Consider the following 21,991-nt stretch of genomic DNA (forward strand, 5'->3'; position numbering starts at 1 on the left):
ACTAAACAAGAACAGTCTATTTTGTTTGAGGTAGAACAAAAAGTAATTAGCCTATGATATAAACACACTTTATTGTTTTTTATTACTTATCCTACCTTAGAATAAAATAGATTGTTTGTGTTTATATTTTGAATAATAATTAAATTCTGTAGACTATATCAGGTACACTCAATGCTTCTATTTGTACCATTATCCTGGTCATGGTGTCAAAATGTGGATTTATGGAAGCCAAAGATCTGGGACAGGGAAACAGGGATATTGTCTTATACCTCTTTTAATTTTATAAAATAAAATTGTATATGTAATCCATAGCTTACTATGAAATATTTTACCCAATAATAAAATTATTTTTCAGTTTGTGTCCCATTTAATTGCCCAAAATTTCCTTTACGTGCCAATATTTTTTATATATTTATTAGAATCTAGGTATTGGTGATCAAAAGCATCTCTGCACATCAGGGATTGATCAAATATTATTATTTTGTGTTCATTATGACTTATGCTACAATGAACTATTCAAGGTTTTGTTGTCATTGTGCATAAATATTTTTGACATAGAGCAGACATCTGAATGTAGGACAGATATCATTGTATCACGAATACGGAAAGTATGACGAATGGGGGCGTGGTTTGGACACGATTGTACAGATATTAACCTTGCAAAAATTCATCATAAAATTCATAAATAAAATTTTTTATTGTAGCTTAAATTACACGAATATTTTTTACAAAAAAAAACTGGTATATTTCACTTAAAACTTGTTATTATATATTTAATTATATCTAAAGACATTTCATTGGATAACAATTTAAACCAGTTAAAAATAGTAAGCCACTTATTGACTTGATACCCCTATATCTTTAAATGAACTCTTCTACACTTGTTTTTCTTTAAGAAGGGTGCGTTAACAGTTCACTGGGAAAAAAGGGGGTATTTAATGTTATTAATTCAAGCCAGTTATATACTTAACACCCTTTGCTCTTTAGTTAACTCTTCCATACATGCACAACTTCCATTTAACAGGCTTATATTAGAAGAGTTAACTCTAAAAATGAGGGTGTATATTGACGTAAGACCATTTAAAAATCTGAATAATTATAGAAAATCAGTAAATATTTCAAGATCTGGTATATATAAGATGACTTTTATTATATTAATATACACAATATAACTAACTAGTATTGACACAGTAACAAGATTGTAAACTCAATGATTGTGGATATCAGAATTATGTATTATTTTAAAGCCAATAAATATTTCAGTGTTTGCGCATAATCATGATTGTTGTCAATTTCAGTCCATAATTTTTAAGAAAATTTATAAATACTGGTATATTTCCCTAAAATCAAAGGATTGATATTCCTTGACCTGCTCCATAATCAAATCATATGTTGATTTTAAATGCTATTACATAATTTCCTTTCCAAGTAAAAGAAAAAACAATGCATGTGTCAAACCACTGTTTCTCAAAAACACCTTACAATCAAAATATATCTGAAAACTAACTCTTAACATGTAAATTTTCACTATGAACATAAATTTGGATAGCAAGATTTTGAGAAAAAAGGCTCAGAACCCCTAAAACTGTACATGCTCTACAACTGTACATGATTCAATACCTACACTGTACAAACTATATATATAATCTATGTACATTGTCTGAATAATAATAATAATAATAATAATATTAACAATAGATTAGATACAGCACCATACATTATTAATATATGTCTCGCTCTTCAAAACAAATTCAGTCATATACGACTTGTTTTAAACAAGCTTCAAATTTAAATGTACCAAATCAATAGCTGTGTACAACAAGAGAGTATTTTTATAGTTTTGTCTAATGTACTGTGTACAATTATCTAACCTTGATAGTATTAATTGCTTTCTAAAAATGTTGCTCTGTTGTAATCTTACGTAGCGTTTTATGGCTTTGTCTATTTCAACTCTGTGGTAACTTTGAAACTTGTATATAAAACTGGACGACAAACATGTGACATCATGTAATAGAATGTGACCCATATGACTGATTTTGATTTGAAGGGTGTCAGACATTATTTATAATTGATTAATTAGCGAACAAAACAAATAATTAAATATCTCTAAACACTTCAACAGCAACTAGAATATCAAATTTTATATTTCATAATATCTCCAATAAGTACATAATCATACATTATTTCATTAATTTATTGGTAAATTTTTATAACAAACCTTTAAAGAATCACTAGATATGTGGACATAATATTTCTAAATTTATTAACACAATGTTGTATTTTCTGAATTAGAAATGGTATACCCCTTCATCTTGTGTTTCTTTAATTGTGCCTCTTTCTGTATGTCATATATATATATATATCTAGATTTCTTATGAGTAACTTGTATAATTTCAGTACAGTACAAAATTTTATTTAATAATGTTCAAGGTTATACGTTGAAAATACATAAGGTTACCTCATAAAAGCTGTTTATCTGGGTATTAGTACTGTAGAAGGTAAAAATCATGAGATACAAATACAATGCACTATAATTGATCAATGATATTTGAGCACATAAGTACAATTCAAAACACAAAAAGTGCACTTTATTTTTAGGCAGGTAAAATGTTATTAAAACCAGACCAGATTTGTGTTGTAATCATAACCATACTACCTCAAATAAAATGGACTGATCCGTCTTGAATCATACTCGGATGTGCACTGATATCTTTGTTTGACTATGAAATAAAACAGTAGAAAGCCGAAAGTACCAAAAGAGTAAACATATATCATTCTATGTATATTTACAAGTTTTTTGTTAGTGTGCAAACAGAGATAGAAAAATCTTTGGTAGTATTTGGTTCATATTAATACAGATGTTTTATAATATAGTTAACCCTCTATCAGTCAAGTTAGTTTAATGAAATAGCCTAACCTCAACGTCAACATCTTACCTGCTGCATGACCTAAACAGGAAAGATTTTCAGTAATATGTCAATAAAGGTTTGATTAAAATAAATTGAAAACCATATCTAAATAATATTAACAGTTGGCTAGCATTGTGTTCAGTAAACTAAAGTTTCTAATTGAACCTTGTTGTGTCATATCATTAGGTTTTTGGAAATCAATTCAAAACTATTCAAAAAAAACATTTCATAAAAGCAGACAACTGAACGCAGGGAAGTGTAAAGGTAATAAAAAGAACAAGATGAAATGAATGACATCACTGAATTGAGATCAATGAAATTGAACGAATGTTAATATTTATTTCAAGTTTTTTTATTTCTAGATCTATAACATAAACTAGGACATAAAATGATTGAATTGATCTTGGCACAAATAAATAGATTTAACTCAATCACAGCTTGAATAGAGCTCTGCTAATAGCAAGGCTGGATTAAATTTGATAGCAAAAAACACCCCTTATATTACAAATGAGCACTTCCAATTATACATACCTCTGTCAAATTGATGGAAAATAAGCATCTTTGGAAGATTTCACTTAAATTTGAAGAGTGTCAAATAGATGGCTGATACACTTTTTCCAGCCTTGAAATAGATGTCGTAGATTCTGTCAACTAGTCATTTTGTCTGGATTAAATGCTTTCAAAATAATTCTCTACATCAAAAATGCTACGGAAATGATTTGTTACAAAATGAATGTCAAAAATTATTTCATGCAACAATAAAAATTAATAATTAAATATATAGATAGATATAATTTTAAATGTTTAAACGAGAAAAAAACGTTATGTTGAAGCTGAATATCTATTGAAACTATCCACTGGATGATCTACGCTTTAACACACCATCACTTCTGTCTCTTCTGTTACCAAGCACTACCACTCTGTCAATAATTTAGCTATGTATTCCAGTGTGTAACTTTACCACACTGAACCAGTCTTGGACGCTAAATTATTCCGTTGAAATATTCTTAACTCTACTCCACACTCTATTTTACAATTTTTCTCCCGATTTTTAGTTTTTAAATAAAGTAACAGGATCTATTAACATTTGCAATCAGCAATAACAAAGAAATTTTTAACCAAATTAAAAACCAGTAATAGATACTTTAAATAAACCAACATTTTACAAAAACAAAATGTCTACTCTTTAACAGCAGTAAAATGTCTTGACGGACAGTCACTATGGCAACATATTCCATATTAGGCACTGATCTTGCAACAAAGTATCTGATTGGTTAATCGAATCCTCAGGACCAGCCTCCCGTTAATTTATGGAACATTTCCTCATTCAGAGATTGATTCTTGTCCTGTGATCTCATAGATAAGAAAATATATCCTCCAATAAATTCATGAACAACTTTACATGGAGCGCCCAGACACGCAAATGTTACACGACCTTCTTCAAATTCTAGAATCATATTTTCTACCTCCCAGTTGACGTGCCAAGATTGTAAGGTGTTGTAACGCCATGTTTTGTGCGAATCTCCAGTATTTAAATCCATACGAATTATTCTGTTACTAGCTACACCCAATAATTCCTGAAAATATAACAAAATAGTGTAAAAATTCTACTAATCATAATCTATATCAAAAATTATGAGTTATACTAGTTCTATAGAGTAGCTACGCATTACATTTGGCAAATTTCAGATAACTGTGCCTAAACTACGTTTTAACTCTGCTTTTCAGACCCCTCAGTCTGCCCCTGGTCTTCAATATAAGTTTGTCCATTGATGAAGCACCCCTTTTTGTGTAAAAATTATCAAAAAAAGTTCTACTTACTTCTTTCTTACTGTTAATAAATTTGACAACGAAATAGGTGATACCATATTCTGGTAGAGATTGCCAGGCTTTTATAAACGCTAACTTAGCATCCATTAAACTCATCTCACGTACATTATTGTGGGCTTCCATTATCTTCTGTACAATCTACAATATATTGAATAAAATATATAATGTAGGCCTAATATAATAAATATTAATTCTTAATCTTCTTCTCAATATAAATCCTGTCCATTAATCCATAATGTTAAATTAAGTATAAAACACAAAATTTGTTTTACATATAGTACAAATAATTAAACATAAGCTTTGAGAGCTAAGTCATGTTACAGTGACACTGAACAGAATCAATTCAGGGCTAAAAACTAATAATTTCAGTTTCAAAACTCAACATCAAATTAATCCAATAAAATATAAACCACTTACCGCTTTTGATTTGATTTTTTTGTAAAATCGTGGTGCTACAAAGTCCTCAGCTTGAATATCTACATTAGAGGTGGTGATAGCTGGCGCCGGCGCTGTGTGCTGCATACTGAGAAATGTCTGTAAGGCTTGAACCTCAGCACTATAACTACTGTCAGCCATTGTTTTACCTTTACTGGACAGTTTACTGGCTGCCATCCATCGACAATATTGTTCTTCCTACAATTATACAACAAAAATAAATAAATGGAGTTTTACATCCTACTGTCTTGCATTAGCCATCATGCTCTTCCTAATATATTATAAATTATAATACAAATTTATCAAATGAAGTTTTATATCCTTACATAGAAAATACTGATTTTTTAAAATGTATAAGTTCAACTGAAATTCCACTTTATATTTCATATGGCTAATTTTTTAACATTTCTTAAAATTTTATTCAAAATTTGGTCAGAAGTCTCCACCGTACAAAGGTAGATTTCTTTTTTTAGGTATTGAACATGAGATGCCATATATATTGGTTCCTGTAGAATAAGACTTGTTACAACTTCAGAACCTAGATTAGAATTTCTTATGAAACATTAAGGCTTACTGAATCAAATTTGATAATAATTTCTGTCATTCCATCAGCATCAGGTATAAACATCTTAATACCATATTTTCTATGAGTTAGATTGACGTCTGGTGTGGTTTCACAGCCTGAAAATAAATAGAGTTAATTGTGATCTGGTGATTTAAATAAGAGTGGTTTCCCTTTAACCACATGAGAGACTAAACTTGTGAGTTGTTGAGGCATCAAGGTATTAAAATGTAGATGTAGTTTTGAGGGGTTGAGAAGAATCACTATGATGAGACAATTGTATGGTAAAAATTCTGACAAGAAAAATTTTGAAATGATGTAAATCTGAGAAAACAAGAATTGATTCTATTTTTAAAGGGAATCTTTAAGCATTAGGCCTACACATAAAAATTGAGTATTGCTTAAAAGGATATATATGTTACAATTTATCTAACTGCTTGTTTGAGCAGGTGAAACATTGAGTTATTTGACTGAAACTAGTATGATGTCCATTAATCCACTATATAGCTGGTGTATCCTAATTTTCACCCGGATTTGTCACTTTGCTACTTGAAAAGTTTGATTCATTCAGAATATAAAACCAGGAAAGGCGTTTTGTTTATAGTACAATTTGTAGCGATGTTTAGTCTAGTTTATCTCTTATCATTAATTTTATATTACAGAATAACCTACAGGCAAATTATAAACTCTTCTACTTTATGATATGACATGAAAAGAAATGTCCTTCTGTTTTCTATGTAATGATATACAAAGAAAGCTTTTGTTCTGAGTTCAATTGGACAAATGAAATGAAAACCATGAACAGATATTGTTCAACTTGAGCAATTGGATGCGTTTTCAACTTTCACATCACTGACAGAGAGGTTACGAAGTTCAAAAAAGCAAATCAAAACCCCAGAACCTTGATTGTAAGACAACTTGCTTCAATTTTTGAAGATTGAATGTTATCATTTGTGAAGACAAGCAATGATATTCTCACTATTATAATTAACTACTGTACTGATTGACTAAAAGAAACCATTTTTGTTCAATAAACAAAATACAACAAAGCATTTGTTGGACAAACTGACTGCAAGGATTAGAGTATCAAAACAATGAAATTTATCACAAATAAACACAGACGTCAACTTGCAGGTCAAAGTTTAAATGTTACAGGGTGATTTCCCCTCACACCCTTCAAGATCACCTAACTCTTATTACAAAATAAATAACTCAATGGTTTGAACTTCAACCAAAATAAAGATTTGACTCTCCCACCCATGTTTCACTTCCTATTTCTATCACAGCTTCTTTTGTCTTGGAAATAAAATCATTTGAATGGAATCTTATAAACCACCATGTGCTTCAGGCTATGCAAGTAACACCCTATCTCAACAAACAAAGTTTAATTGCATGAAAATTTTATTGTAGTTTTACATCCTGCTTTCTTTTTTTCTGATTAGCCATCATTTATTGTCAAATCAACAAAACGCTTTTTACACATCAGTCCCTACACCTGCATCACTTACAAGGGAAAACCAAATTGAAAAATCTGAAGGTATATCTCAACCTAACCACAGGTAAAACCTTGGACCAAGCCCCCCTCCCCTCCCTATGTTTATTACATATTAAAATACATGATATACCATTGATCAAACAAATTATAATGTCAGGTTATTCTTGATAATTTATAAATTAAAAAATAAATGTGTCCATTCATAGAGAAGATTATTCGATTAATCTCAGAAAAATGCAGACTTCATGACTAAACAAGAAATTCGAAATAAAAGCAGTCATTCATAAGAATATTATATCATTCATTAAGTAGCTCCTGCTATTTCATCAGAACTGATATCTAATAATTTTATTTATCTTTCGCATATTTCAACCCCAGGAGGACATTGAAATATACTGTTTCTAATTTAGCTGAGTTGAATGAAATAACTGAAAATAGATGTACATCTCACCACTAGAATTTCAATTGAGATAAAGATAATATGCTGATATGGTGCCAAAAGCCAGTCAGATGGTGTGAATACAAGATGGTATGTATGTAATGGTGTTAACGCCAGTGGATATAGTTGTGTGTGTATATTGGTATACTGGTACTTTAAATATAGAATGAGTCATCAATACTTATATAATAAACATGAGTAATACATGATACCATTGATACCTACTTTAGAGTTCTGACAAATTAGAGTAGAGTACTGATGGGTCAAATATATAAGCTGAAATTGGCCTAGCTCTTGAAAGCACTTGCTGTGGCTTCGAATATTTTTTCGACTTTGAGCAAGATGTGAGACTTTATTTTCAAAAGAATTTTAAATTCTTATGTATAATACCTTAACACTTTAGAATTTCCTCTACTTCAATGAGATTTGGGAAATTTGGGTGTGATCACTCTGGCTTTACCAGAAAAAAAAATTGGCATTAATGATAAATCAATTAGCATTGTTGATGTTAGACAGCAATTAGTGCTGAGAGTTTTAATCTCCTTCAAGGCAAGGTAACTTTAGGTGCAAGGGACAACCAGCTTTCAGATTTTTTACCACTTAAGAGGTATTCTAACAAAACCAGTATTAAGATGTCATTCAAGTACGAACATATTAACATAAAGATCAGAGAAAAATACTAGTTCAAATGTTAAGTGCCGCATTTCAAAACATGGGTGTGACAATTTTTATCATTATTTTTATCACCTTTTTTCCGAAGCTAAGGTGTCTGTTATTATTTTTTCCAAAGTTACTTTATGTTTTTTTTCTATTGTCCCATTCCACTGATTTTTTGAGAATTTTCAAATATTCAAAAGGAATGATATAAAGTTGTATATGCTATTAGCTCCTTAAGGTGATAATAAATACACCATAAAGTATGCAACAAGAAAAATTCAACATTAGAAAATGTCAGCTTTGGGATAAAAATTATTTAATTGTTGACTTACCTCGAACACAAAACCTCATGAGAGGTTGAGAATGGGTGTCTTCTCGATTTCTGTATAAAGCTATATGGTTGTCTTTAAATGTTGCCCAATATCGTTTGTAACTTTTTAACGTTAATTTCTTAGGTCTGAAAAGATACAAAACAATGTCAGAAATGAAAACAAAGTAGAATGAGCGTTGAATAAAATTATTAGAACTCATCTTGCTGGGTAAATTTGTCTTAAACAATCTGACATGATATTTCAAAAGTACCTGATTGACAATCATTAAGTCAATTCTGGTCAGATTTTTGACAAAAAATTTGACTTACTTGAAAAATCGCACATAGTCTCCTAATTCTGGTATGTGAGTTATGTCCCCTGAATTTGATATAGAATTGCCTTCCAGTGACTCTTGTAGATCTTTTAAAGCAGCATCAATATCATCATCTTCTGTATGGTTTAAATTATTTGACATATCTAAATCAGGCTGAGGAAGACCTGACTGTAACTGAACTTGAAACTGAAAGTAGAGAAAATGCGCATGCATAATTTTGACCTATATAAAGAACCAATTAAGTTCCAGCAGGTTTATCATACCGAGCAACAGAACTTGAAAGTGTTTATTGATAACATTTTTTACAACATAGTTGAATGCCATCTTGGTTCAAGCAATATATTTCTCTCCTGAAATTGGTCAAATTTTCTAAAACCACATCATCTATTGATCATACTATATTAAAACCTTTGCTGTTAAAAAAAATCTGGTTGATATACCATGGTTCATCCTATATTTTTTCAACTTAGCTGAATTGAAACTAATGTCATATATGATGACCAAGCAGAGGTTGAAAAGATAACGGAAAGCTACATTTAGTTCAGTTTTTGCTGTAATATCAAAGTAAGTTTTGAGAAGATAAGAATAACTGAGGGAATATATCCCATTTACTCAATTTGGTTGATACAGAACTGTTTGGTTCAGTTTTGTTTGCCAAAGGAGATCAATCAGAATTTTAGTTTTGCTATCATCTGTTGACCAGAGTTTTGGGAAGCTATAAATAACCAAGGGAATATTGAAGTGATATTAACAGATCATGTAAGATCATATCATCTATATTGTTAACATTATTCATATTGAATCAACATGTCTGTACAACTTATAGAAAGGTCAGAGAAACCCTGATATTCTCACGATTCTTAAATACAGATTTTCTTACAATTAACCTATATACTATCTATTGAATGTTACATATTGTGTACAGGCAATCCATTGCCTAATAGACATTCAGATGGAGCAATAACCCGAGGTTCTGTGAGATACAGGCTGTGCACAAGATCCTTCAAGTAGGATATTGAAAAAGAGTAGGCTAATGTTACTGTCCTGGCAAAATTCCCCTCATTGCACACTGCATGCTGTTGCCTGTCTTCATAGAAGCAGAAAACTAGGACATTAAACACCATTCATTTGATTTTTCCCATAGCTCAAAAAGTTATTATTATTAGAAAACATTGCCAGTGTAAAAATGATGTTTCCAAAAAACTTATTATACATACAAAATTAAGCAAAGTTAAAGTTTTAATTTTTCATAAAAACTTGGTCATTTTTATATTTCATGTCAGTTTTAGATTCAATTCCAGTCTTGAATTCCAAACTTGTTTTAGTATTAGGAAGACTTCCTTTTTCAAATGTAGTCATCAAAAGACATTTAAGAAATATGAAGTCTTTGACAACTCTCAGAAGATGGGATTTTATTTCAAAGACAAAACACTTCCACACGATTCCAGGCAATGTCACAATTAATAAAATGTTTGTCCCATTTAGGACAGTCCAAATACTAATAGCGTTTGACTGAAATTCAGGTTTGTCAACTCTACATCCCTTTCAGAGAGTGCAAATTGCTAATAATGTTTATTTGGTATTCAGACTTGTCAATTTAATATCCCTTCAGAGAGTCCACACATGGTGATGATGTTTACTTGGTATTTGCATTTAAATTTGTGAATAAAACATATTATATTTAATTATTTGTAAATATTTTAAAGAAGTTTGTAAATGTTTGTTGAGGCAGAAGATAAATAAAGACTATGTACACAACTTTTACACGCAAATTACATTTCTCATTATAATCTACTCTCTATTCTGTTGTGTGAATAGAATAAATTGTAAAACATTTCAATGTATTATGCTTATTCATTTATCTTAAATCAACTCAATTGTTTTCTCTATTTATTCTAGTAAAAATTTGACATTAGGAAGCATTGGCAGAGGCAGAAAAGTTGGAGTTCAGCGTCAGTAAATATCTTGGACTGTTTTACATATTATGTACACAAAGCTGATATGTACCATCTGCACATTTTTGTTTATATATCAAATTTCACTGATTATTTTTAAGTGAAGTGAGAACAGGTCAGAGGGGCTGACATGGAAAAAGCATGGTGTTGTTCAGAAGAGACAATTAACCAAGACCCTGTGTGCTACAGGCTGGGTACTGTAAAGATCCGTCAACAGTTGGATATCGAAAAAAGAGTAGGCTGATGGCAAAATTTCTCTTATTGCACACTACATGATATTGCTCTTTTGAAGATAATATTTTAATTTACTAAAAAGGTGGAGCTTAATTTTGATTTAACAATTACAGTTCAGTTGTGTAAATATAGAACACCAAACAAATAAAAAGTAACAGTAGCCAGCAATTATTAACTATTAATGTGATGGTCCATTAAACTCAATAACCACAGTAATTTATTGATATATAAACTTTATTTATGTCATAATGACCCCCATCATGTTATAATTATCATTTAAATATATATTCTATACATCACTGATCATGATATATTTTATACTAGTAGGTAAATATGTTAGAGGGCTGTTAGAAATGTTTTAAGATGACAAAAAGTGATGATGAAGTCTTAAAAGGATTATAAAAAGGATTTCTAATATTTTTATGTGTAAAACGGATACTGATGACATCAATTGCACCATACCAATTTTCAATTAGACGTCTGTAGTTCCTGCAATTCCACTAAAACTAAGTGTTTAATGACATCATTAATCACAAAGGGCCTTAATGTAATAAATCATATCTTCTTCAATGCTAACATCATTTTGATGAGGTTTGTAATAAAAATATAAATGGAAAAACGCCATGGTACCTTCAATATCGAGAATAAATGTTGAGAGTAGCAACAAATTTTGAGCATATAAAGCAGGTTTGAGTAAAAAGAACGTTTTGAGCCAAGGAATATATTTCAAACAAACTAAGTATGAATCAAAGTTTCAGTTATAACCTAAATTAACTAAAACAGACTTCATATTATTAGTATATTATATGTATCACAGTATGAAGAGAATTATAATTATGATATACACCTGGTGAATAATTTCATTATAATTCATAATTAACTGTGCATAGCATGTCAGCTATGTATCACTTATATAATATATTTATTACATATTCATAACATGTAGCCTACCTAAATGTTTAGCTAAATAAACAATTTTGTCATGACATTCTACTCGGGTTGTTGATAAGATAAGAAGTACATAATCAAACTTTATAACACATAAAATAAAGACATTTTCATTGTGAATATGCACAACACACATATATATGCATAGAAAATGGCCTATTAAGATCAAAATTGTTGTCAGTCATTTCAGAGTCTGATCAGACATGACTGACAAATACAGATAAATAAACAGCTCTGCTTTCTACTTTTCTGCTCAACATGGTTTAGCTTAGCTTAGCTAATGAAGATGGTCCATTGTACGATTGTAGCCAAAATTAAGAGCAGAAAATAAGGGTGTAAAACATTTCATTTTGTTGTGCCAACATTGCTCAAAGCATTCAGAAAATGGCAAGGTTAAAGTTATCCTGAAAAACTACCATCAAGTACAGTGTGGCAACAATATATAATATAGAACACTAATATATCATTGGTTGTAGAGGGTTAATGGAATATTTAAGATTATAAGCGTTAATGGTATATATCTGAGACTATAAGTAATATTCTAGCCAACTATTATCTGTATTATCTAATATCATAAACATTCTATATCACTCAGTGCATCTCTTGATTTATTGTCTGCATCTAGTCTGTTATGGTGTAGTGTAATGGAATGGAGTTTTACACCCTAACTTTCTCTACCTACATAATCTTGTAGTCTCTTGTCAATGTGAATGAAATGAAATGGAGTTTTACATCCTTCTTTTCTCTGCTGAGCAAATTTGTATGTAGCTTGCTGACTTGACACATGATTGAAAACATTTTTGACATCCACCCAGACAGTTAATTTAATGCCTTTATTTATACTGGACAACCCTTTCTTGAGAAGATCTTTGTCCACAGATGTTCAGCCAAAAATATAATTTACCTGTAAAGCAGCAAACATCATCATTTCTTCCTCTGTACAATCAATTTCCTCTGCCATCAATGACCATTTGGCTTGCTCATAGATTTGGTTAATTCTAATAGCATCATACTGGAATGAAAAATTTGAAATGGAAGTATGGAAAGAGAGTTCTCTAAGAATCAGTTGGAAACGATGCATATCCTATGGATAATCTCAAATTCATCCTTTTACAGGATTAAACAATATCATCATTAATTAGATGCTCTAACTGAAAAATAAGTTAATAAACCAAGATGCAAAGTGGCATAAGGTACAACTAATGAAAACGAGCTATTGATTATCCAAAGAATGATTAACTCCATTTGCCACAGGAATTTCTTTCATTTTTTATCCAGTACCCCAAATTTTTATACTTGAAATCTTTGAAAGATCTGTGGCAGTGGGTTTCAATATTCATTTTCTCTTTTTTCAAATAATGTAAGAAATGGAAATGTTTTTAGATCTATAACCAGATGAAATCAAGAATTACTACCGGTACCTCTTACTGAAATGGATATATAAAATTCCAAAACTCATATTTTATTGAACACAAAGAGGAAGGATTTTGTCATAATTCTTGTTTTTATTAGACTTAGGTTAGAAAATTCCAAAACTCATAATTTCTTGAACACTGGGAGGAAAGATTTTTTCATAATTCTTGTTTTTATTAAACAGGCTTAGCTTAGAAAGTATGTTGTTATCATTGTAAATTATAGACATTTCTAGCCAATAACTCTAGCTACAATCAGTGATTATTTACAATTCTAAGATAACAATCTGGTAATAAGATACAACATTGTTCCAGGAATATTCCAATCATTACCATGGTTACTACACCAAACCAAACAATCTATATCTGGGTCAGTAAGGTTATTTCTACAGTCAAAATAAACAACATAATTCCAATCATATATCACTAAAATATTTGACACAGTATGTCATCAGTAGTGCCTGGTTTTAAGATGGAAAATTTCGTTTTCAAAAAATAACCCCTCCACCTCCCCTCCCCATTCTTTGGTCAATACTCAAAATATAGCAGTTTTCACTCAGTCATGTTTTTCGCACATCAAAAATGGTAAGAAACCTGATATATGTTTTTAAGGTAGTGTTTGTAAGTTGAGTAAGCCTATATATGGTATAGTATATAATATAGCTATATAAATAATGAAGTGTAATTTAAGTAGAGGAACAATCCTAATAAATATTAAATATGTTAAATATTTAGTCATGGTCTAATTATTTCTTACACCAAAATAACAACTTATTTATTTTCAGTCAGTCATAAACATTTTCAACTTCATCTAACAAGAGCTCTTTTCATACCGCTGACAAGTGTTTCAGGGGAATCTGTTAAAGAGATAGATTCGCTATACTTTGGACCAATCGTAGAAATTTGAGCCTTCATATCCATTTGTGACCATATTATCAACGTTTTCAGTTAAACTGATGCCTCATCTATTCTTGAGACTCCACCATATAGAAAAATCGAAAATGCAGTTCTGGAAGTTCTGAAGACTATTTACATACGACCCATGATCAAACCTCAAAGATGGCAAAACATAATCTTTACTGCTATTTAACCAGGCAAATTCTGATACTAAGGCTAGTACTTTTGGGGATCTCTCTTTCTACTAATCCATCATAGAGCCAAAAAAACCTTGTTTATGGGTAAAAAAATCATAGTCTATTTGCTATGTGTGTAGGCTGATCTCAAGATGAATTATCACAGGACTGGTAGACCTAGTCTAATCTCGTTAACAAGTAAATATTAATCTTACTATTGATAATTATAATTAGTAATTAATTCATGCACTTAGACACTCCCTAATTAAATCCAACATATTAGAGAGTGAATCGAACTATTTGCACCTGAACAACAAGAAGTCATTAAAACTCTGAATTCAGTTTAAATTACTACAAACATTCATAAATACAAAATAACGGGGATCGAAACTAACAGCCATTTTTGTGGTCACGTTTAAATCTTGTATTCTGACCGCTTAATAATTATGTATGTTAATCTGGTAGATTGACAGGAATGTTCCTAGAACCCATGACAAAATTTTTAGAAAAAATTCCTGAAAACACAAAGCATGCAAGAACACTACTTTCCTCAAGTACTATATAAACTTACTAAAAAGAAACCTAGAGAGAAATGTTTGACCCAGACCTTAGACTAAAGATAAGAAAAGTTGAACGCAAGGTTATCTGTAGATCCAAGTCTAAAATTACATCATTAATTGCCAACAGCAGTGTAAATATTGGAACTGGACTGCTAATTTCCGATAGCATGATCTTGCATAATGATGTATAAATGCCAAGTTTTAACCCTACTACAAATTTGTATGATTTTATTCTGGTTCTAATGTGCTGTCTTCCTGTACAGACTCTATCTCATAATATTCAGCAAATGTTAAAACAACAAGTTAAGTTGGATTCCTTTCATATCAAATATTCATATTTCACAACAGCCTGACCATTCTAAAAATTTCATATCATAAAATTTATACAAATACAAAAATCTGTAATAAGCGGGGCTTCATTGTTTCTGGGATATTTTCTTGTAATGGATTACCATGAATATGCAAAACTTTTACAATGAGTTTTGAGAAAAGTGAGGGACTAGTTTAATGAAAACTTAATTTAAGGCAATTTCAGTGTTTGAATCACCTGATTAGCTAATCACTTAAATCAATTTCAACCAATCGATTCACTGTATTTCTTTAAATCAGGATTTTATCTCATATTAATTTTCTGTAAGATATAGACCTGACATAAAATTGGCAAGTATTTCTGAGAGTATGTCACTTTAATGTCTGTAGTAACAAGAATATTTCTCATAATTCAAGCCACTGTTTTCCTCACAATCTTGGCACGAAATTTGTTATTACTGCCAAAAACAAAAAATAGGTAAAATATATTAATATTGTTTGTCTGACTGAGATTTTAGTTATGTGATAAATATATTTAGCATTTTAGAAACAAATATTATGATTTCACTTGGTCAGACATGACTGGTAAATCATGAGTTGATTTAAATGAGTGAATGAGTATATTAATATATCAATAAAGTAACAAATTAAATTTTATCTTACCTTGGGATTTAAATCATAGAAATTATAGAATTTATATTTGAAGATGATGAAGTCGTTTTCTCGGATACCTTGTTCCATTAATGATCTGGAAGAATCTAACCAGCTGAAAAATAACAAGATTTCATGTAAAGGTCACTCTTTACAGCAGGGTCTAATTAACTTATAGGTATTACGGGGGAAAAGCTGACTCTCAGAAGCAGGCATCAGAGAAGGATTTCAATCAAAATCACTATCCACTGCCACAAAGAGACAGTGTTCCAACCCACCATTAATGGGAGGTTTGGCGTTTACACAAGGATAGAGGTTGAAAGATGATTCAAATCTTACTCTGGAAAGCACTGTCAGAGCACAGCATAAGTTTCTGAAAGTAAAACAAAGTTCATACTTACACACAATTGATTCTGGCCTTTTCTATGAAATTTTTGGGTCTATAAATATATTGGAAGGCTTCTTTGCTTGGTACCGGTGGACTTATAGCCAAAGTGGATTCCATCATGCCTTCAAATGATAAACTGTGCATGGAGCCTGGTGAAATTGTGCCGTTAAAAGAGTTAAACTGTGACATGGTTCCAGTTCCAGATAGATTATATGGACTTCCAGTAGAGGATCGAACTAATGTACTCTGAAAATATGAAAAGTTTTGATTATAAAATGTTTAGGATAGAGACAAAAGGTGCATTGCAGTGTGCAATCAAGGAGGTCATTAGTACTTTTTACATTTGCAATATATACAGTCAGTTTCTGACTTTTCCTCATCAGCTTGTAAACTGCAAGTCAAAATTTGTTGAAGCTTACCGAGGGTGATGGTCCCATTGGACTCCTACTAGGAAAAGGACTCAAACCATCCAAACTACCAGTTGATGAATGGTGTTGTCCATTAGAGCTTAAAGCTCCAGCAGCTTCAGGATCTTTTTTCTTCTTTTTGGTGGCCTCCTTTACTACCCTCTTTAAATCATCTTTATCAATCTTTCTGAGGAACGACATTTCTTCTGGGTGACGGATACCTGAAAAAGATCAAAGTGAAAAATGATGAAACTGGATCATACTACAGAAACAGCAGACAGATAAGTCCCATCATATCATGAAACTAGCTTACTTTCTTTCAGGTTTCAGAAAAAAATTATTGTGATGTAATTTAGTTTAACCCCAAGGTTATGCCTACATGTTTGTGCCTGTGCTTTCATAAAATTTGCTTTGCCGCAATTTTACAGCAATTTTACACCAAATTCCCCCCAAAAAAATCATTTCAGAGAATATCCAACTTAAAACAGTATGATGAAGGTTTATCATTTATAAGCCTGTGGCAAATTAGTTGTCAAATTAAAGGATTCAATATTCTGTTTTGTTGGCATTTTAAAATAAATGTAATTGCTGAAAATGACAGCAGTCTTAATATTTTAGTTTTATTGATATGCTGCCATGCAGAAATTGTGCATGATGTCATTGACAGACAGCTGAAGATATTTCCAAATGGTCAAAATTAAGAAATATTTCCAGAGGTACAGAATATTTCAGTAGGCATCACAAAGGTGCAAAGATGGCCATTTCTGAAGTAGTTCTGTTATGAAAAGAGTATTCAACAGTGGTTTTCTAGTCAAAAACTATTCACCCTTTTCTCTGATGATGATGATGATGATGATGATGATGATGATGATGATGATGAAAAGTTTCATCATGCATGATGTGTTCAATGATTCACCAAATCAAGTCAAAAAGGTGCGAACATGAACGATTCACTGCAGAACAATTGCTATTCTTAAAGTTTGATGATGCCAAGAACACTATGTTCTCATCAATCAATACATGAGCAAAAATATATTGCTATTAGTGTGATATATCATTGTAAATAAGTTAAAATAATTTCGGCACCATGCCAAACACTGGCGGTAGTGGGATACAATATAGACTCATGAATCATCAGTGTAGTGACTGAATACTTATAGTTATGGTAATAAGTTGCTAGTATACATTAGTAGTAAGTATTGGTGTTGGCACCGTACCAAGTCCTAAGTTTGACTTATTCAAACAGGTTAATGCCTACTACCATTTAGTTCAGAATTTATTTTATGGTGATACATTTTCACAATGTCAAGCTATTAAAAACTTCATCTTATACCTTGACTGCAATTAGCCACTATTCTTGTATCACAGAAGTGTGTAACTGTAGCTATTTGATTGGATTGTGTAATAGCTAATACACTTGATCAGAGCTCTTGACAGAAAGACTGTAAACAATAAGCCGTAATGTTTACACTCTTTCTGTCAAAGGCTCTGATTGACTGTATTTGTATCCATCTAATACAGCTGCATTCTGTGATACTATAATAGTGACTATTGTAGTCAAGGTATAAGATAAAGTTTGTAATAGCATGACATTATGAAGGTGCATGTGATAAAGTGTGATTGCTCATGACAGAATATTTTTCCTGCAGAATAGTTTCTTATATTCTTTTGAAATATTGGCTTATTCTAGGTCAGAAATTGGGTTGAAGGACAATATAACCAGACAAGAATTTGTACATCTGACACTGTATTCAGCCATAGATTACACTTTAACCAGGTTTATTGGAAACGTGGTAGTTATCTATCTCTATGTAAGAACTGGGTTAAATAACATGTTTTTTGTGTTAAACTGAATCAGATAAGAGTAGAAATAGAAGACATAAGTGAGCCAGTCTGAAAATAAGAATTCTTTACAAATACTCTAAATTCTGGTCAGATTTCATACAGATTAACTGATCTTATCATTTGACTGTGTAGACATAAGTATGTTCAACAATCTGTAAGCTTATCCATATCATAGTACACTAGTGAGCTGGATATCATCAATCTGCCATATACAATATATATCATGATACAGGGTCCAATATGAAATTGGATAAAATCAATACTTTGTCTTCAAAGTTTCAATATTAATTAATTTAGAACTTTATAACTGTGATATTTGGTAATGTCATTGATAATAGTTTGATATTTGTAAATATGTTTTTTGCCCTAATTAGACTCAATTATTAACATTATGTCACAATGTTCTAATTATGCTGTTTATTTATATAACCATAATATCACAGTAAATTTGGAAACAAGGTCATTACGCATTAAGTTTAATATCCTAATGAGTAGTTGTTGATGTAATTAATTAAAGTTTATATCCTGTTTTTATATCATCATAATATCTCTAATCATAGCACAACATATTACAGATTTATCTATCTGTACACTCTAAAGTTGTCATTCAAGAGCTGTGAATTTCTCCCAGAATGTAGTCTAGATTCAGTGGCTTATTCAGGGAGGCATCCCTGACCCCCGTCTGCAAAAGTACGTTGGAGCGCAGAAATCCTTGCTTTGCCACTAGTTTGATGTGTTGAATTGATTCATAAGCTTAACAATAAGTATTCATTTAAATGTAAAAATAAATTTGAATCAAATACGAATATGCACAGACAATTAATATTCAAATATATGTAATAAAAATTGAATTCAGATATGAATATGAGCATATATATATTGATTATAAATATCATACATATTTTGTATATAATTGTAATATTGTCATGTGGATATTTCTATTAGTTGACTGCTTTAATTCTTATTTCTATTATTCAAACATCTTGGTATGATAAATATTAACAACACATGCATAGAAACTGGTATTTGAATAATTACTGAGCCAGACACTCTAATTATTTCTAATTAACATAATTAAGTCTAGATAAACGAAGTCAGTATGCCCCAAATATTTGGCAATGTTGGGTTGCATTCCTAATTTCAAAGATCTATAGACTATGACATGGTGTTGTTTATATTGAAGAAGATTGTTGCTTTTAAATAGCCAGGCTATCCTTACTTTTTAAGAATTGTCAATTGCTCAAGATCATTGCATTGGTTAGCAAGAAAGCATATAGCTTACTGAGCCACACTAGTTCTAGCTTAGCAAATTAAAGACTAAAGTATATGAAAATTATCATATATATTCACTATGGACTGATGGGTATTAGAAGCTTAATCATTCCTCTTAAAAAACCTTTCTACAATCCCTTTAAACTATATATGTTACATATATATGTTATTTTATATATGTATACTCTAATATTATCTATCAATGACATCTCACCTGACCCTTCAAACTATTGATAATCAGAAGGTCATCCTTGTTTACTTGACCAAATATCATTATGATAATAGCTACTTCAACTTTGTTTACCTTTTAAAATATTTTATATAACCATGCTCAGGCTCTATGAGAGGTTGCAATCAAACTGTACGACATTGGAGCAACATTCTCACCTAAACAACCACACTCCTCCTTAGCTTGACCAGCCTATTATACAATGCTCTTTAACCTGGAACTTCTCAAGACTCTTATTTTCTTACTATCTGCATTTTTGAGCACTTTACTAGAACTTATCTCAAGGTACTAAAATGTGTTTTGGATACACAAACCTCACCAAGGCGATTTGGACAAAAAATGGGGTTTAAATGAATTCTTCCTTTTATCACTATGAGCTAGGGATTTATCAAAAATTTGTAATGAAAACAAAATATTGAAAAGAAAACCTTAAAATTTTGAATTATTATATCTTGAAGCAAAAGTTTTATGCATTAATATCACTTTTTTTTAGATATATCTAGGTAAAAATCTTTCCACAAGGCTATTTAGTTATAATTTCTTAACACCATATCTCAATCATAGTGAATATATCACCAATATATATATATGGATATTTTCATAATGACATAATAGCTCGTCAACAGGTGCAAAAAAAAATTGCATACATTAAATATAGATTTTAATATAAAATTTCTCCATAATTTTAAGCATTTAATGGAAAATTACAATTTATATGTAAAATGCAAATTTTTATCAATTTTGTTAACATTCTTTAATATACTTAAGCTTAGAGTCCTACTTTTTGATACCTGAGACAAATGTCAACATGTACCAAAGCGGAAATGAAACTATAAGCAATCTATTAAAATTAATTTTACTCAAAATTTAGTTATTTGTGAAAGAAACATAGGCCTGCTGTATCAAGGGATAAAATCGAATGACTGACTCAAATACAATTGATAAATCATCACAATAATATGTTACGAGTGATCTACTAATTTTCTCTTTTTGTCTTGTGAAACCAATGTCATAATAAACACAAAGACTTGAAAGTTTTTATCACTGATAGGGACATATTTAATGATTTTTACAGACAGGTGTTGTCTCTGATTGTCTCACCTTATTTGACCTACATTCTTTATAAAACCTCATTGACATATGACATGACACATGACCCTAAATTACTTAGTTATTTAAGCTATAATTCTTTATACCTTTATATTTCAACAGTAGGCCATCAGATTTCTATATCGCACAGTATCAATTTTTTTTAATGAAAATGGAGTTAACATCCTTTCCTTATCATATTTTGTTTATGAAATGAAACAGAGTTAAAAACCTACTTTCCTTATAATTTTTTGCTAATAAAATGAATTGGAGTGTTACTTCCTACTTTTCCTTATCATATTTTACCAATGAAATGAAATGGAGTGAATATTTTACTTTCTGTATCTTGATGTATTAATGAAATAAACTGCAGTTTAATTGCTGTACTCTATTCAGTATCTCTTAGGTCTAATAAAATGAAATGCAGTTTCATTATTTCCTTATTAAACCATTCAAGAAACCCTTCCACAGTGGTGTATATTAAGATGAAACATGCCAAAATTTTCATTGAACCCCTGCTTTTTCACTTGATCAATTTTTAAGTCTTGTTTTCAATTGTTAGAAATATTTCTAAGCGTACAATATAAAACATGTGTTATTTGGTACAAAAATATTAAGGTGATTTAGGCTAATAATATCAATAGGTT

General features: G+C 30.6%; 1 protein-coding gene across 1 annotated transcript in view; it reads right to left on the reverse strand.

Moving 5' to 3' along the window:
• Nucleotides 1-675: 675 nt before the first annotated feature.
• LOTGIDRAFT_215642 (hypothetical protein) overlaps nt 676-21,991 on the reverse strand; it is a gene marked incomplete at its 5' end in the record, with an annotated part of 42,411 nt that continues 21,095 nt past the window's right edge. Inside the window, 10 exons of the mRNA XM_009056769.1 lie at nt 676-4,486; nt 4,731-4,877; nt 5,157-5,372; nt 5,749-5,855; nt 8,660-8,784; nt 8,968-9,158; nt 13,014-13,121; nt 16,127-16,229; nt 16,516-16,738; nt 16,945-17,130. Of these exons, the coding sequence (XP_009055017.1) occupies nt 4,196-4,486; nt 4,731-4,877; nt 5,157-5,372; nt 5,749-5,855; nt 8,660-8,784; nt 8,968-9,158; nt 13,014-13,121; nt 16,127-16,229; nt 16,516-16,738; nt 16,945-17,130 (1,697 nt within the window). The 3' untranslated portion in view covers nt 676-4,195. The remainder of the gene's footprint in view (nt 4,487-4,730; nt 4,878-5,156; nt 5,373-5,748; nt 5,856-8,659; nt 8,785-8,967; nt 9,159-13,013; nt 13,122-16,126; nt 16,230-16,515; nt 16,739-16,944; nt 17,131-21,991) is intronic.

Source organism: Lottia gigantea, assembly GCF_000327385.1.
Source record: "Lottia gigantea unplaced genomic scaffold LOTGIsca_29, whole genome shotgun sequence".
NCBI classification, from domain to species: domain Eukaryota; kingdom Metazoa; phylum Mollusca; class Gastropoda; family Lottiidae; genus Lottia; species Lottia gigantea.